General features: G+C 37.4%; 2 protein-coding genes across 3 annotated transcripts; one reads left to right on the forward strand and one right to left on the reverse strand.

The window, feature by feature from the left end:
- Window positions 1–298: 298 nt before the first annotated feature.
- On the forward strand, window positions 299–5,329 carry LOC308694495 (uncharacterized protein). Its single transcript, XM_081372050.1, has 7 exons — window positions 299–411; window positions 1,929–1,975; window positions 2,086–2,151; window positions 2,316–2,443; window positions 3,062–3,206; window positions 3,776–3,896; window positions 4,209–5,329. Exons 3-7 carry the CDS (start codon window positions 2,125–2,127, stop codon window positions 4,514–4,516), a joined length of 729 nt encoding a protein of 242 aa, XP_081228176.1. The 5' UTR covers window positions 299–411; window positions 1,929–1,975; window positions 2,086–2,124; the 3' UTR covers window positions 4,517–5,329.
- Window positions 5,330–5,845: 516 nt separating this feature from the next.
- LOC308694501 (uncharacterized protein) lies at window positions 5,846–11,362 on the reverse strand. 2 transcript variants are annotated; one of them, XM_081372064.1, is made up of 11 exons: window positions 11,241–11,362; window positions 9,700–9,746; window positions 9,516–9,589; window positions 8,744–9,430; window positions 8,552–8,597; window positions 8,360–8,451; window positions 8,148–8,258; window positions 7,351–7,627; window positions 7,081–7,264; window positions 6,823–6,864; window positions 5,846–6,689 (listed from the first exon to the last, which is right to left on the reverse strand). In XM_081372064.1, the coding sequence occupies exons 4-10, from the start codon at window positions 9,421–9,423 to the stop codon at window positions 6,854–6,856; spliced, it is 1,401 nt and encodes a 466-aa protein (XP_081228190.1). In that variant the 5' UTR covers window positions 9,424–9,430; window positions 9,516–9,589; window positions 9,700–9,746; window positions 11,241–11,362; the 3' UTR covers window positions 5,846–6,689; window positions 6,823–6,853. The 2 variants fall into 2 exon arrangements, with proteins under 2 accessions (XP_081228190.1, XP_081228189.1); XM_081372063.1 differs by having other exon boundaries at window positions 8,148–8,276; window positions 11,241–11,358.
- Window positions 11,363–19,110: the final 7,748 nt, after the last annotated feature.

A 19,110-nucleotide genomic window follows, 5' to 3' on the forward strand; every position in this document is an offset into this window, starting at 1 on the left:
TTTTCTTTGATTGAAGTAATCTTTTTTGTGTTTGGACCATGTTATGGGTAGGACATTTGTGTCTTAATTATTCAATCCCAAAAAAGTTGCTTCAATCAAAAAAAAAACATTTTCAATCAAAAAAAAATAATTTCAATCAAAGAAAAAACTGTTTAAATGCAAAAAAAAAAAAAATCATTTGAAGTGTTTTTTTTTTATTGAACTTTCTTTTTTTTTGAATGAAGTGAAAAAAGTTTTGAAGTCGTTTTTTTTTTAAATCATTTTGACACAAACGTACCGCAGTGGGGGCGGGTGCTTCCCCATTGGTCAGACATGTTTGAGTGACAAGTGTCTACACCAACGACGTCTTTCTGACAAGCAAGTCATGGTCGCCACTCGCCAGCGAGCCAGGAAGCAGTGGTGGAGTTGTTGGTAAGTAGATAAAACCGTATTAAAATGATTGGTGTCACGTTATTAGCCTACTCTGTTTGATATTTCGATTAAACATACAGCTTGCTAACTTAGCTCACGTTGACTAATTTGTGTGATGGTGTTAGATATCTGACGCCTCATATTGTCAGGCAGGCTAGCAGGGTGCGCTAACGGCTAATTGAATTGTTTATTTCACTTAAGTAACGTTACAGAGGCTTGCTATGTGCTAGTGCTATATTGTGTTATAATACGTAACGTCATTAGTGGTCAAACAACAGTCCACAGGCCAACTGTTGCCCACAGCGCTGCCTGTTTAGCAGCAACAGGTCATGCAGAGCCTGAGTCTATCTTCTCACACAGCCCACAGGATTACAGCTATTTGACCGTCCCGCTCTCTCTCTCGCTCACGGGTAGTGGTCTCCCCACCATCACAGTCAAATGCTCGCAGACACAGAGGCAGATGCTGTTATTTTGAGAGCGGGGCTTACATATGCCGTCCCGTACGGAAAATAATGTTGCATACCACCGGTAACATGAATATATATTCCGTTGCTCGGTGCGCAAACTAGCTGTGTCAGGCATTATTTATAAGTAGCCTAATGTCCTGCACAACTCCACATGGAAAACTGGCAGTTCAATGAAGTGATGCTTATTGTCTGACATAGTGTACAAGTAGTTACTAGCTTAAAGTATTGTGCCAATAATGATCCTTCTGGTAAATTTGGCATTCAGTTGAGACACAAAAGCTCTTAGTTTAATGAAAATCTTTGGAAAAGAAGACAAGATGGTTTGTTTAATTAGTATTCATTTATTTAGATTTCTAATATCATATAGTATTGTCCTGTCAACCCATTACAAGTCTTGCCTTATTCAGTGTTGATTTATTGACATGTTTATGTAAGATGTTTTATTAGAAGGTGTGTGAGTGAAAGTTGTCTGAAGTTGTATTTTTCTATTTTATTGCAATGCTGATTGATAATGTAGGACTCTGGTCCTGGCTTGGCCTAAGTTTTGGTGTCTCTAAATGCTGTGCTCTGTAGGCATGACACATTAATTTCTTTATGTGATACTTTATTTTTTGCATCAAATTATTTGAAGTATTGATAAGCAGTATTGATATCGATACAGGTATTGCTGCACTCTCAATTATAACTGCTCAATAGTGTCGTATGGTTACTTTTATTATACAAGCCATCAATTTTGATGGCTTGTTAGTGTAACCGTTAAGCATAATGGCATTAATGCTATATATAGCGTACATTTAGCCAGATATTTTTTATTTTGTTTTGTTTTTTTTTTAAAGTAGCTAACTAGCTAAAGCCTTAAGTAGCTGAAATTAAGTTGTCTCGTGTCTCTGTCTGCAGCAACACACACACACACACACACACACACACACACACACACACACACACACACACACACACAGACAACGATAGCTACCTACATTAACTGCAACATCTTTCCAGGCAGCAGATGGACTAATTGTTTTTCCTGTTGATCAAATTATGTTTTTTTAGGCCAAGAACTCCACTAAAACTTTTTGGAACAGGATTGCTTAATAAAGGTAAGAATGGATGGGTAGATTTTATTTATGGTTTTGCTCTTTTTATGTGTCCGGTGTATTGTAGGTCATAACCATTTTCACAACAGCCATCTTTTCTCCCTCCCATTTAGAAAGACCAATACTACACATCACCTCTTGTGCATGTCTTCATGGCAAGGCGATTATCACATACTCAGGTTACACTCCACTTGCTGTTAACTGGATTCACACTTTTTAATCTTTTTAAAAATATATATATATATATATTAGTCTTTTTAGACTCTACCTGCTTCATCTAAAGTGATTGATGGTGTTATTGTTGATAACAGTGGTTAACTTAGGATCTAATCTCTCATCCCAGTATGACGAGCAGGCAGCCACTGCCGCTGCGCAGACTTTTCTGTCAGTGCTTAATCGCACCATAGAAGAACCCAGGCAGAGGAGTCAGGACATGCCTACTCCTTCAACTGTACAAAACGAGATGTCCAGGTAGTGTAGCCAGCCAGCAGTAGTGCATTTATTTTTCAAGTCAGCCATGCGGTATCAGAGCTGAGGGTGTAGCAACAATAGTCTTGACTCAAATGCACGACTCAAACACAGCGTTAGGCAGGGTAACAGTCTTTACTGGAAAAACAGGTTCGGTACACAAGTAATCCATCAGCGGGGGCAAACAAACCAGACAGGGATCAGGCAAAGGCGAGGTCAACCAGAACACAGGCAGGGGTCAATACCAAGGAACTAGAAAATACTAGAGAGCAATAAAGGCTATGAAGTAACGCACGGGGACAAAAAGACGAACTGGCAACGGACAGGGGAAACACAGGGACTATATATACACACACACAGAACAGGTGAAAGTATTGAGGGTGGGGACAGACAATCAAGGAGGAGGACGAAACCACACGAGGAGGGAAGGGGAATCTGAAACGAGAGGAGAAGTCAATACATTCATTGGGCCTCATTCACCGCCAGTGCATACGCACAAATCTGTGCTTAAACCTTGCGTACAATCGTTTGACACACAAATCTGGGATTCAGCAATATTTTCAAAAGGTCTGCAGTAAGATAGGCACTAAAGTTAATGTCCAATGTCTATCTTTTTGTTAGAGCTGTTTTGCTACATGCCACCACGAAGCGTACACCAATGCTTCAACAACTGCAAGAAGGCCTTGAACTCTACCAACTACTGTCAGTCATGCAAAGGAAACCCAAGGAATGTCGGAATCTTTTCGTGATTGGGGATGATGACAAGGTAAAATAAACAAGACGGGTGCTCATAAAACACAGTCTTGCTAACGAGCCTAAGGCAAGGCAACTGTATTGAAATAGCAAATTTTAAGCACAAAGTGATTAAAAGTGCTTTACACAGTAAAATAAAAATCTGCATATAGAATCCACATTTATAAAATAGTAACATGAATGCCTAAGTCCAAAACCAGTCCAAAACCTGTCTCACACCCCACACTTGGAGATGGCTTTCTGTGTTACCTTCAGTTGAGAGACAGCCATTTTAGTCCCCCTCTTAGACAATTTATGGAGTGGGATTTTGATTTGATTGGTGGTTCCGACCTATAATAACTCTACTGTTCAATTTAAAGTGGTTCATTATTTCCTCGCCCCACTATTTTACTCGTGATCTAACGGCAAGTGACTTTCCGTTTGTCTGAAATGCATGAAATTTTAGAATTAGACTCCCACTTAAATATCACGTCTCATACTGTTTGTTGTGCTAAATATAATTGGTTTTAGCTATGCTCTTGTCTGTCTTGACTTCTAAGATGCAATCCAAACTAACCAGCCCAATGTACTTTATGTTTCAAGGTTGATTCACATTACATCATCTCCAGCCTGGCTCCAGTGATGAGCGAGACAGGTTCAGTAAAACAAAGGACAGAGACGCAGATACTGAACTTCTTTCAAGATTTCCTTCTCGAGCTGGAGGGTATGTATTGGCATTACATTTTTACATGTTGGTAGCAGAGCTACTCCATGTCTACAGCAGCTGGTTTAAGGTCATATGCAAGTAAATCACAGACATTGTGGGGAGTCTGGGTACGCTACATGAGCGACCTACAATCTGTGCAATTTATGCTTGTTCTACTAGTGCAGCTTACTCCCCCCCGCTTTTGGTAATTTTTCTAAAATCACGTTTTGCTTTCAAATCAACTGAGCTGCACCAATGTCAATGTCATCCATCAAACTGAATATGAAACTTTTTCACCATTTTCTTGCATTTGACTATGCTTAACTAAAGATGGGGACACCAGTCAGCCTGATGAAGAAGACAATGGAGCACCGCTCTCGGTTCCTCGAGTGATGCAGTGGCTCACGGGGCAGGCTCACAGACACATGCTGGTCTCAGAAAGGGAGAATTTCAAAATCACAGTCCTGTTCGATCACACTTGTCTTGAACGCATGCCAAAGCACACAGTGTGCTACCCTGTTGTGAGTGCATGCAGCACCACTATAACATTCCCCACAGCACATCTGAAAGATAGTGATGCATTTAAGTCCAACCTTGAAATTGCAATCCGATATGGTTCCAGGTTTGATAGAGTTTAACTTTTTGTTTTACTAAACCTGATGTGTTTAGTCAGTTAATTTTAGTTCAACCCTGATCCTCTCAGACTACTAGTAATCACCACTCCTGCAAAATGTCTCCTGTTGTCTGCTGGGTGTTCTGTTATTTTCTTGCAATCAGTCTTGCATATAGAAACGTTCTGAAATATACTGTACAATTAATGGTATACCAGCATTGACACCCCCTCCTTCTCTGGGAAACAAGCAGAAACTGATAACATGACAGCAGAATTTCAATTGGCAACACACTCAAAAGCTCTGAATGTTTGGACAGTTGCTATTGCTCTCATGTGTCTGATACACTGTGCTCAAAATTATACAAAGCAAAATTTAAAGAGGGATGTATTTCTTTGCATTTCTGCTTGTTTCCCAGAGAAGGGTGGGTATAAGTCTGACATTTGACATTAGGTGTTGACCACTGAAGAGACCAGAAAGTGCCATAGAGGTGTTAAAAATCTTGTTAAAGTTATAGTCTTTTGTTACTATAATAAGAATTGTTGTTAATAATAAGAATAATAATTATTATTATTTGAGCCGATAATGTAATTCATTGTCATATGATAATTGTCATTTTAAATATTTTTGTTATATTGAATATACTGTATTTTTCACCGATCGTTTTTACACACAACAAGCAGGCAGCAAACTTAATTGATTAGGCTATTCAAATCTTCCTATGTGGCGGCAGGACAATTCAGGATCTACTGTAAGGTCATTAATGTTCTGTATTTTGTTCCAGCAATAAAATAATTTGAATTAAAGTGGTTCTCGTCAGGATGCGAGGGTCTGATGCTCCTTCTGTTTATGCATTTTTCATGTTTAGAGATGTGTGTACATACGGATATGATTACCCAGCAAACATTTTGATGTCTTTCTCACGTCTGATTAATGTTGTACATTACGAACCGAATCGGGTTGAATCGGAAGCTGACGAATCGGAACCTAACTTCAGCGTCGCTTGGAGTTAGGTTCATCCTGTCGTCTATTTGAGGCAATAGAGGGGCTGAAATGAAAGTTTTTCTTAGGTCGTTTTTCAGATGATTAAACGCCGGCAAATCGACGTGGAAGCGACAGAAGGAAAATGCAAAGATTGAGACTTGAACTCACATGTCCCAGCTGAGAGACGTGTGCTACCAATGCACCACTGAATTGAAGAGCCCCTTACGTGTCAGGTTGATCTGTATCATCATGTGTACACAGCTGATCAGAGAGGGATTTTGTTTCGACCTACATATTGTTATGATTCTACTTACCGAAAACAGATAATTAAAAATCTTTATATAAAACAAATGTTCAGTAAAACCAGCTGTTTGTGCTGTCACCTTACGTTTATTCCCCTGCTGTATAATTACATATTTATATGGGAATTTTATATGAAACAATTTTACATTTTATATGAAACATATTCTGTTACATCATTGCAAGTTTTCCTCAAAATCACCATTTCCTGAAGATTATGTTTTAATGCTCTAATTATCATTTAATCATAATTTATGAATGTTTTTCTCATATGGACAGCTAGCAGCAGCAGGATCAGCAGCTTTGAGAGCTCCACAACACACATTCCATACATTATCTTTCTGATTTATGGCAAATAAAATATGGTTTGGGGAAACATCACAATGTGGAAATCAAAGACCAACACTAGTTATCATTTTAGGGTTTAAAGATCCTTGGACGTATTCATTGTTGATCAAAAATGACCACTTCCAAATACTGTGCTATTATGAACAACAAAAATAAAACTACTAGCAATAACATAAACAATTTTTAAAAACATGTTTTCCAACTGCTTCACATTTCAAAAATTCACGTATAAATCAATATAACAGACATGCAATAACATTTCATATTTAAAATGTATTTTCAAACTTATTATACGGGGTATATGCAGGAATGCAAAAGTTTATTTCAATACCTTTTATAAGACTTTTTATAGACCTCAAAATACTTTTAAGACCTCATTCGGTCGGTGGAGGAAGTGGTGTAGGACTTCTTTAACAGGAACAGGAAGCCAGGGAGGCAGAAGAGGACATTGATGAACTTGTGGAGGTGATCTGTAAGGTGGTGTAGTGATCCATCATGAAGCCCCAGGCGTGTTAGGGCTGCAGTGGGTTATACTGTTGCTCTTTATGCTGTTGAAAGGGGGAGGGGTCTAGCAGAACAAATAGTTTTATATGTTATAGTAATCAGGTTTTAGATTATTATATATAGGTTAAATTTTGGACATTGACAGAAAATACTTAAATGCCTGTAGTGTAGAATGTGAGTAACCATGTGTTAGTTACCTTCATTCAAAGCTGAGTGGTGTCTGTCCATTTACGCATGGGCTGTGGGTTTCAACATACAAAGGTTGGGTTGGTTTTTGGAACGCATTTAGAAAAATATGTTTAAAATTTATTTCTAGGAATTTGTAAAAAGTAAAGACATTTTCTTAGTGCCCCTTTTTTAATCATAACATTGAAATGATTAGCTGTGTATTTGTATTGTTTCAAAACATGTTTGCTATAATCATTAAGCATTTAATAGTGTGGAGCGTCACTCACTCATTACAAATTGAAGAGCACGCAGGTATATATCCTGACCAAAGGATAAGGAGTCAGAGTTAGGATTAACTTCATGTTGCAGCAGAGCAAGATTCTCTGCAGACAGGGGGGATGGAATGTAAGGAACAACAATCCCATGGTCAGTGTCTTCAGATACCTCCTCCTGATGGTCTATGTGCTGCAGCTGCATGGCCCAACAAACAAATTAATGATAATAGACAAAGTGCTTAAGGGAAAAACTGCCATGCCAATCAAGTATTACATGCCCACCTCTGCATAATTTGGCTCAGGCACAGGTGCTTGGAGCATTCCAATGTTCCACATCTGTTGAGGTGTAAGGTTTGCCTCTGTGCGGATCGGGTGGTTGTTCCAACTGTCTGTGAAATGCTGTAGATCTGACCGCAGACGAGGTACGAACACATATTGCACACAGAAGAGGTGGATCGCATTAGACAGATCAATGAAGCCCTCTTCTTCCAAGCTGTGTAGTGCGTTGTAGTACTTTGATGTTACAGAATTCCAAACATCTCTCCATAAGCGTTCCACCCTGAAAAAAGGCAGACAGACAATGGTTAGAATAAGAAACACTGGTGCTGTCTGTTCATAAGTAAATGGCATTTATGGCTTTTAAGTGGTGCAGCCACTTTTATGCCGGTGTGTGTGTGTCCGCCAGTTCACACCAGGAAATTTCAATCAGGAATGGAGAGTATAGGAGAGAGCAAGCTGAAATCTGTGCCAAGGTTTGTGACCACTGTTCAATGTAAAAGATGACTGCCAACTATAACCAGCATACCATGGAGCTTGTTGAAAGCAGCCATCTTGACAGAAGAGGGTAAACCAACATCCGGTCAGACTGACACATGATTGACACAAATTGATAATGTAATTAATGCTTCCTGTTAGTCACATTAATACAATACAAGTTTACCTTCAGTTCTCTCAAAGGAGCTGCTATAAAAAATGGTCTATTGTTGCTAAGCAGCAGAGCACTGCTTACTCCTCCACTCTGAGAAGGATTATCAAAAAAGCAGATGTCAAGTGTAGATGCGACAAGTTCATTTAATTACCTCTGGTTATGGACACTTTTGCCTGCAATAAAGCTTCCACGGCCTGTTCCTCGGACAGTAAACATGCACCTGGCTATGTCGACATTTTCCACCCCTTGATCAGCTCTCACTCTGAAAGAAAAGCAAATGCTTTTCCCCCCCATATATGACATAACTTCATAATGTACAGCAGCACGTCGTTCTTTTATTTCTCCTGCAATTTGAATATATACCTTGAGGGCCATCCATTTCTCTGAACACCCTCCATGAAGAAGCCAAAAGCAGTTGCTGCTTTGTTGTTAGCTGCTGCATCCAGATACAAAATCTATGAAAGAGGTAGACGCATACCATGTATGTTTTGGAGTTGTTCATAAATAAACAACGTTTAACGTATGTTGTGAATGAATAGAAAATAAAATATCTACCTTCCTGGAAAATCCATCTATTCCTCCAAAGATGACGATGTTATACCTTTAAAAAATGCATTTGAAAAAATATATAATTCATTGTGTATTACATGTATGTAAAACTCCCACATCATACAACACAGTAAATTGGTCAACAAGCAACGTCATACAAACGTAATATAAGTTCTGCCAGACAAGACATTAATTTACCTTATCAGTTTATGATTTGTATCAACATGGACGAGAGACAGGGGAGCAGGGACAGAGTAGCTTCGTCGAGCAATGCAACGAAGCTGGATCATCCTGGCAATGATACCTGCACCATCTACACGCTGCAAAGACAGCCTCACTCTTTTCCATTGAAGACGAAGGCCCATTGCTTGGAGACTTCCTTTGACCATTCTGTAGCCTGCATGCGGCATCCTTGCCTTAATAGCCCTGACTTTCTGGTCTAATTCTTCATCAGAAATTACAGAATAGCATGCCCTCACTGACATGTTGTGGTCCTTCATTCTTCTGTAAAGGGTTGACCGTGAAATGCCATGCATTTCTACTAAATGAACTAGAGGTAAAGAGGTATCCAGCAACGTCTGTAGTGTGTCACGACTCATTTGTAGTTCTGGCCGTCCTACATTCCCACTCCAACAAGTGGTGGCTACATCATTAAATAGTGGAGGAACAGGATACTGTGACAGATGTGAACTGAGCACTAAAGTCAACTGTTGCAGACCATCAGCCAGCTCTGCGGGAATATCCATGTATTGTGTGCCAGCTTGAATAAACTGCAACTCTTGAGTGCACACAAACAGGAGGTACTCAAAATCAATGGGTACTCTATTGATGACAGAAACCAACCTATCCCTTAACCTCAGTAAGAGCTGTTGTGCCATCGGATGCCTGCAAATTAACATTTAGCATTATAAGAGGAGCAATTTTGAAATTCATGTATAAGTGTACTTGTATGAGATAGTCAGTGCATTACCTGCAATAGATAATGGGGAGCACAACCCCAAAATGGAGAATCAGCAGCAGAGGTGATGTGTAGTATTGGTCTTTCTAAATGGGAGGGAGAAAATATGGCTGTTGTGAAAATGGTTATGACCTACAATACACCAGACACATAAAAAGAGCAAAACCATAAATAAAATCTACCCATCCATTCTTACCTTTATTAAGCAATCCTGTTCCAAAAAGTTTTAGTGGAGTTCTTGGCCTAAAAAAACATAATTTGATCAACAGGAAAAACAATTAGTCCATCTGCTGCCTGGAAAGATGTTGCAGTTAATGTAGGTAGCTATCGTTGTCTGTGTGTGTGTGTGTGTGTGTGTGTGTGTGTGTGTGTGTGTGTGTGTTGCTGCAGACAGAGACATGAGACAACTTAATTTCAGCTACTTAAGGCTTTAGCTAGTTAGCTACTTTAAAAAAAAAAAAAAAATATCTGGCTAAATGTACGCTATATATAGCATTAATGCCATTATGCTTAACGGTTACACTAACAAGCCATCAAAATTGATGGCTTGTATAATAAAAGTAACCATACGACACTATTGAGCAGTTATAATTGAGAGTGCAGCAATACCTGTATCGATATCAATACTGCTTATCAATACTTCAAATAATTTGATGCAAAAAATAAAGTATCACATAAAGAAATTAATGTGTCATGCCTACAGAGCACAGCATTTAGAGACACCAAAACTTAGGCCAAGCCAGGACCAGAGTCCTACATTATCAATCAGCATTGCAATAAAATAGAAAAATACAACTTCAGACAACTTTCACTCACACACCTTCTAATAAAACATCTTACATAAACATGTCAATAAATCAACACTGAATAAGGCAAGACTTGTAATGGGTTGACAGGACAATACTATATGATATTAGAAATATAAATAAATGAATACTAATTAAACAAACCATCTTGTCTTCTTTTCCAAGGATTTTCATTAAACTAAGAGCTTTTGTGTCTCAACTGAATGCCAAATTTACCAGAAGGATCATTATTGGCACAATACTTTAAGCTAGTAACTACTTGTACACTATGTCAGACAATAAGCATCACTTCATTGAACTGCCAGTTTTCCATGTGGAGTTGTGCAGGACATTAGGCTACTTATAAATAATGCCTGACACAGCTAGTTTGCGCACCGAGCAACGGAATATATATTCATGTTACCGGTGGTATGCAACATTATTTTCCGTACGGGACGGCATATGTAAGCCCCGCTCTCAAAATAACAGCATCTGCCTCTGTGTCTGCGAGCATTTGACTGTGATGGTGGGGAGACCACTACCCGTGAGCGAGAGAGAGAGCGGGACGGTCAAATAGCTGTAATCCTGTGGGCTGTGTGAGAAGATAGACTCAGGCTCTGCATGACCTGTTGCTGCTAAACAGGCAGCGCTGTGGGCAACAGTTGGCCTGTGGACTGTTGTTTGACCACTAATGACGTTACGTATTATAACACAATATAGCACAAGCACATAGCAAGCCTCTGTAACGTTACTTAAGTGAAATAAACAATTCAATTAGCCGTTAGCGCACCCTGCTAGCCTGCCTGACAATATGAGGCGTCAGATATCTAACACCATCACACAAATTAGTCAACGTGAGCTAAGTTAGCAAGCTGTATGTTTAATCGAAATATCAAACAGAGTAGGCTAATAACGTGACACCAATCATTTTAATACGGTTTTATCTACTTACCAACAACTCCACCACTGCTTCCTGGCTCGCTGGCGAGTGGCGACCATGACTTGCTTGTCAGAAAGACGTCGTTGGTGTAGACACTTGTCACTCAAACATGTCTGACCAATGGGGAAGCACCCGCCCCCACTGCGGTACGTTTGTGTCAAAATGATTTTAAAAAAAAACGACTTCAAAACTTTTTTCACTTCATTCAAAAAAAAAGAAAGTTCAATAAAAAAAAAACACTTCAAATGATTTTTTTTTTTTTTGCATTTAAACAGTTTTTTCTTTGATTGAAATTATTTTTTTTTTTATTGAAAATGTTTTTTTTTGATTGAAGCAACTTTTTTGGGATTGAATAATTAAGACACAAATGTCCTACCCATAACATGGTCCAAACACAAAAAAGATTACTTCAATCAAAGAAAACATTTTCAATCAAAAAAAAAGTGTTCAAGTGCAATTTTTTGAGTCTCAAATATTTTTTTGCATTCAAAAACATTTTTTCTATGATTGAAAAGGTTTATTTTTTGATTGAAGTGATTTTTTTATTGAAAATATGTTTTGTTTGTTTGAAGCAACTTCTTTTTTGATTGAATTATAAAGACACAAATGTCCTACCCATAATATGGCCCAAACACAAAACAACAATACTTCAATCAAAAAAGTTGCTTCAAACAAAAAAACCTTCACTTCTATCAAAAAAAACATTTTCAAGCAAAAAAAAATAGTGTTCAAATGCATTTTTTTGAGTCTCAAATATATTTTTGCATTCAAACACTTTTTTTCTTTGATTGAAACGGTTTTTTTTGATTGAAAATATATTTTTTGATTGAAGCAACCTTTTTTTTGATTGAATAATAAAGACACAAATCTACCTCCATAGAAGAACTGAGTGAAGTGAAGGAGGAGAGTGAAGAACTGAATGAAGTGAAGAAGGAGAGAGAAGAACTGAGTGAAGTGAAGGAGGAGTAGGGGTGGGAGATATTGACAAAAATGGATATCTCGATATTTTTTTCCAATATCTCGATATCGATATTCAGACGATATTTTTGCCATCCTTCAAAGAAATGTGTGCAAACTGGCAAAGAAGGTCCAATTGGTCTTTTGACTTGCTGCATTTGACCTATGTAGGCTATAGAAGAAACAATAAAGGAGCTAACTAAACAGAATCTGAGGAAGCCCCTATCTTTTTCCACTTACAAAAAAAAAAAAAAACGGAATAGGCACCTTTTGCAACAGTGATTATTAAATCAAACAACAATATTGTTGATGATAAATTCAAAGTAAAAAAAAATATTTTCAAAACGCTATAAATCCATCCATTTTTTCCCCAAAACGCTATAAATCCATCCACCCCCCCCCCCCCCCCCCCAAATAAAAATTGATGGTTTGTCTATTAAAAAAAATCCTTTTGTCTTTTATTTTTCGTGTTTGCATTTGAGGAAAAAACAATATTACATGTCAGTTCTCCATTATGGACGCGAGTGCTCTGAAAGCGGCAAAAAGACTAAAGACTTTCAAACTTTCACAGAGACCTCAAAAAAAGCCAGAACAAAAGCCAAAACAACCAAACAAAAACCAAAACAAAAAGCACAAAGCCTTTAAGACGAATTTCATTTTGTATTAATTGTATCTTAATTTTAATAATTTTTTCATTAACCAATTTCCTGGATTAATACATTAAAATTAAATATAAATATAGGCTAGCAATCACAACATAAGGCGCCGTGCTTGAACTGGAGATTATATAATCATGAACCGAACCGTAGCCTACTCGCCTCACAGGCCTAAAAAATGTGAAATATATTTACAGAAAGCTGGTTCTAAACAAAACCATCCAAAACAAAATAAAACTATGTAGCCTAATAAATGTGCATTTCTCCGTTGCGTTCACAGCCTACTGCGAAGATCGCGAGTCATAGCCTATCGTCAACTTCATCTTTGCAGCCGACACAGAAATTAATAAACAATTAAAATGTCTTATTGCAATATTTTACATATTCATAATCATTACTTTTGGTGGATCTTTGAGGCAGCTTTTTAGGTTTATGGCGTTTTGGAAAAGAGCTCTTCACGTTTCACCAAGGCACAGCGGCCCTTCAGCACATAAGAACAAAAGAAGAGAAAAAGCACGGACTTACTAATTACGAAACTTTGATGTGGTTGAACAGGTGAAACAGTCACAAATTCCTCTGCAACTCAAACCTTCTCAGTACGAGTTATGAAGGAAGAGAACAGCATTAGGCTACAGTTTTCAGCGCGTCCTCCTCTGATTGCTGTGTTCTGACTGAAAAAGTGCGTGCAGGAGCACATGCGCAACCGGTTTGTAAAATGTCTTTTTGTAAAATGACATATGATAAAATAAAAATAAATCATATATCATTTTAAAAACGGTTTTGCGCATGTGCTTCTGCGCGCACTATTTCGAATTTACGTATGAGTTTTTGACGACACGGGACGGGACCATGGGCTGGGCCACTCGGAGGTTGCTTCCGCAAATAGTACTGCCCTACTGTACATTATTAAAAATCGCTACATATAATTGTTTAGAAGGTTATTGTGTGCGTTATTTGTTTTCTCTTTAACTTCTTTCAGCTCGTTTCATGTTTGGGGGGTCGGATTGTACAAATTATGAAATATTCGATATCCCAATTTTGCATATCGTCCAGACAACAATTTGGATATTATCGTCTAAACGATATATCGCCCACCTCTAAGGAGGAGAGAGAAGAACTGAGTGAAGTGAAGGAGGAGAGTGAAGAACTGAGTGAAGTGAAGGAGGAGAGTGAAGAAATGAGCGAAGTGAAGGAGGAGAGTGAAGAACTGAGTGAAGTGAAGGAGGAGAGTGAAGAACTGAGCGAAGTGAAGGAGGAGAGTGAAGAACTGAGTGAAGTGGAGGAGGAACATCATGTCAAACCTGGAGAAAAACCTTTGAGTCGCTCAAAGACTAAAAAGACATTTTCAAAGAAAAGAAGAGCCAAGAAATCTTTCACCTGCACTCAGTGTGGAAAGAGTTTCCCAAGCAAACATAAACTTGAGTGTCACATGAGAGTTCATACTGGAGAGAAGCTGTTCACATGTGATCAATGTGAACAGAGATTCTCGAACAAACAACGTCTCGATCATCACTTGAGAGTTCACACCGGAGTGAAGGCATACGCATGCCATCAATGTGGGAAGAGTTTCACACAACAATCAAACCTTAAAGAACACATTAGGATCCACACCGGAGAGAAGCCGTACACATGCAATCAATGTGGGAAGAGTTTCACACAACTATCAAACCTTAAAGAACACATGAGGATCCACACCGGAGAGAAGCCGTTCACATGCACTCAGTGCGGGAAGAGTTTCATAAACAAACAATGTCTTAAGCTTCACATGAGAGTTCACACTGGAGAGAAGCCATTCTCGTGTGATCAGTGTGAAAAGAGATTTTCAAACAAACAAAATCTTAAGATTCACATGAGGATCCACACCGGAGAGAAGCCGTTCTCATGTGATCAGTGTGGCAAAACATTTATCTGTCCATCAGCCCTGAAGAGACACCTGACAGTTCATTTAAATGAGAAACCACATTCTTGTTCTGTGTGTGGAAAGAGTTTTTCACAGGTGCCATATTTACAAAAACATCAGAAAATACACACTGGTGTGAGAGAGCACGTGTGCTTTGAGTGTGAGAAGACTTTTACTACAGCAAACCATTTAAAACGGCACCAGATTATTCACACTGGAGAAAAACCTAACAAGTGTTCACACTGTGACAAGAGATTCAGTCAGTTAACAAGTCTGAAAACACATGAGAGGATCCACACTGGAGAAAAACCTTACAAGTGTTCACACTGTGACAAGAGATTCAGTCAGTTAACAAGTCTGAAAACACATGAGAGGATCCACACTGGAGAAAAACCTTACAAGTGTTCACACTGTGACAAGAGATTCAGTCTGTCATCAAATCTGAAAACACATGAGAAGATCCACAGCAGAGAGAAGTTGCACACGTGTGATCAGTGTGGAAAGAGTTTCTCTTTTAAATGTCACCTGAAGCAACACATGAAGATCCATGTGTAACGTGTGTAACCATCCAACACCGTCTGAGATCACGGTAAGTAGTTCATTTTTATGTGCTGAGAAACAATCCTGTGTAATTTAGTTTCCCAACAGTCACGATGAGCGAGAGCACATTTTGTTGGTTGATTGGTATCTACTAACTCATGTTTACACCAACACGAAAGTTCAGTCTGATTTTCACATGCAATTTGTCTGTTCAGACCAATGCAAAAAATAGCAGTAGATGCAAATTCACTCTCTCACTGTAGGTGGCGCTCCTGGAAAAGCAGAAATAAAGCACTATACGAAGCAGCGCAGCACAACTTTGTTTCTGACATTGACTTATGGAGAAGAATGTCAAACAGTGTTTGAGTACGGGCTGTACTCAATTTGTACAGTTGAAGCAGTTCTGTTCAAAGACCTCATATGTCAACCCTGGTGAAAAAAAAGTATACTTTATTATATTTGAAATATATTCCCTTTTTCAATAGTACATTGCAAATATATTTAAAAAAAATATACTATCCTTAAATATATTAAAAGTATATTAGCATCATGCTTTTTATCTATTTTTATAATACAACTTTTAACACACTTTAAAATAATATACTTTAGTATATTTTCTAAAAAATATATTTAAAAGCAAGCATACTTTTAACATATTTCTAACAAGTGCACTATAAGTACATTGGTAATAAATATATGCTTAATTACACTTTTAAGAAATATGCTAAAAACAAGCATACTTTTAATATATTTCTAACAAGTGCACTATAAGTACATTGGTAATAAATATATGCTTAATTACACTTTTAAGAAATATGCTAAAAACAAGCATACTTTTAATATATTTCTAACTAGTGCACTATAAGTACATTGGTAATAAATATATGCTTAATTACATTTTTAAGAAATATGCTAAAATCAAGCATACTTTCAATATATTTCTAACAAGTGCACTATAAGTACATTGGTAATAAATATATGCTTAATTACACTTTTAAGAAATATGCTTAAAACAAGCATACTTTTAATATATTTCTAACTAGTGCACTATAAGTACATTGGTAATAAATATATGCTTAATTAAATTTTTAAGAAATATGCTAAAAACAAGCATACTTTCAATATATTTCTAACAAGTGCACTATAAGTACATTGATAATAAATGTATGCTTAATTACACTTTTAAGAAATATGCTAAAAACAAACACACTTTTAACATATTTCTAAAAAGTACACTACAAGTCCTTTTAAGTTTTTGTGTATTTAAAGAAAACATACTTATGTTGATCTACTTAAAATAGATTTGAGTATGCAGTGTACAAATGGCTACTTTTGTAATTGTGATTTAAGTATTTTTAATTTAAGTTTATACAATGTTAAAGATAGGCACAATGTACAATAAACACAAATCCATTACAAATTTTACATCAACATCACACCATTGGAACACACAAGAAAATGTGTTTTCTACTGTTCAGAAAGTGGCAGCTACAGGATTGTGATGTCACAAGTGGCCGTTTAACATGCAGCCAAGTAAACACTGGCTATATTGCATGGCCAAAAATGGAAGTTCACTCACTAGGGTAGGTAATCCTGTTCAGAAACACTTCTTTTTATACTGGGTGAAATGGTCCTTCCAGCCTGAGAGAAGTCAATACATTATGTGTTCAGAAAAAGGAATGAAAAAAATCAGACCTCTGTAGCAGCTGCAGGACAGTAAAAACTCTGACCAATCACTGCCATTCGGTGCGAATCTAAAGAACCAATCAGATGCCTTCATGTCTCGTGCCCGAGCCCCACTGCGTGCGCTGCCCTGCGTGCACTGCACTCATCATGTCACCGTTCCCGGAAATATTCAGCTCACTACACCGAGTAAGCAGGAGTTTGCGGCACAATGGAAGAGAAAATGCAGCAAAATCTACCAATGCCAGCTTTGCTGGTAACTGCTCGCCCTGATAAAAAGCCTAAAAAAAGAAAATCGGAGGCAGAAAAGGCTGCAACGAAACAGGCACTGGATAAAGCCAGAGGACAAACTCGCGTCAACATTGCAGCATTTGAATGGTGGAGACAACTGAGGGAGCTGAAGTGATGAAAAGCGATGCCGAGGTTGCGTTCTTTCTGCTGAACAGGTAATGATTTGTTTTGCTTCGGGGGGATTTGTTATTTCCATGATATGTTACGTTAGGCAACGTAGCTACTTTTGTAGCTAGTATTAGCCCAATGCTAACATTAGCTTCTCTGTCGGTGTAAGCCAGTTGCGTTACAGGTCTGCTTATCTGACTTTTAGGACATGACATTTTGAACATATTGCACAGCCATAGTCGCAAGTGTCTGCATTATAATTGTGATAAAATGACGTTAATATTGCTTATAAACGGGACAACTGTGGTGATGTGGCATATGTGTTTTGTTAGCTACGAGAAGAAATGTTTGTTACTGTGTGAAATGGAAACAAAGTTTTGTTGTCATTCTTTGTGTGTCTTTGAGATGCATTAATTATTGTCAGATGTGTAATTGTGATATTCTTCCTAAAGGTAAATCATTGCCAAAGGAGTAGATCACCACAGCAGACGACGCCTCATGCAAAGCCTGACCTGTCAGCCATCCCTGGACACTCCTTTTCTTATATATATTTATTTATTATTTATTATATGTAAATACAGATTGTTTATGACAATCAAAAGCAGCGAAAGTACAGATACTTGTGTAAAAAAAGTATTTCTCTTAGGTCTCTCTTGTTCGTTTTAAAAAATAAATTAAAAAAAGTGTTATACCACATTCATTGTCATTATTCATTTAGCATGTAAGGAGGTAAGAAAAGTAATAGCTTGTTTATGCTGAAATGGTAAAGGAAAGGCATTTATCGTTTCAAAATATTTATTCCAACATGACAAAAATACTCTGCTTTCCTGTGACCTGCAGCTGACTCCGACTGTGGATGCGCGTTCATGTTTGTGGGGGCGTAGCTTTGGACGGAGTACTGACGGGAGGGGGTGGAGCTTAGAAGAGGTGCCGCTTTCAAATCTTGCTAGCTCTCCAACATTACCTACTATAGCTTTAAAGTATATTGTACAAAGTATAGCTAAGTAATATTTGTTTATTAATGTGCATTTGTTATTGAAGACAAAGTGTGCTATTTGTAGTATTTGGATTAAGCCAAAGGTATTACGGAGAATATCATTTTTACTCAAAAATAATAGACTTGTATATTGCTCGTAATGATTTTGTAATGTACTTGTAACACAGATAAAGTACACTTTATTATCACTTAGTATGTAAATAGTCCCTACACAGGCATATACTTAAAGTATACTAAGTATACTTGAAGTTGTTCCAATTTAGCACACAAAAGTACACTAAATAGACTTAAAGTTATGCTTTACTACAATTTAAATACAACTAAAATATACTTAGTACAAAATTAGTTGTTTCAAAATTGCACACTTAAAGTTAACTAATCCTTAACACACTTGAAGTATACTTATAATTAGTGTGGCTGCAAGTATACTTAGTATATATTTTTAATATATTTACGGTATATTTCTTGTATGTTTCGAAGACACTTGTAATTAATTTGTAATGTACTTGTAACACAAATAAAGTACACTTTAATACACTAATCAAGTATGTAACTAGTCCCTACACAGGCATATACTTAAAATATACTAAATATACTTAAAGTTGTTCCAATTTAGTACACAAAAGTACACTAAATACATTTAAAGTTATGCTTTACTACAACTTAATTACTTCTAAAATATACTTAGTACAAAATTAGTTGTTTCAAAATAGCACACTTTAAGTTAACTAATCATTAACACACTTGAAG

The sequence above is a fragment of the Scardinius erythrophthalmus genome (genome assembly GCF_964197995.2).
Source record: "Scardinius erythrophthalmus genome assembly, chromosome: 1".
NCBI lineage: Eukaryota > Metazoa > Chordata > Actinopteri > Cypriniformes > Leuciscidae > Scardinius > Scardinius erythrophthalmus.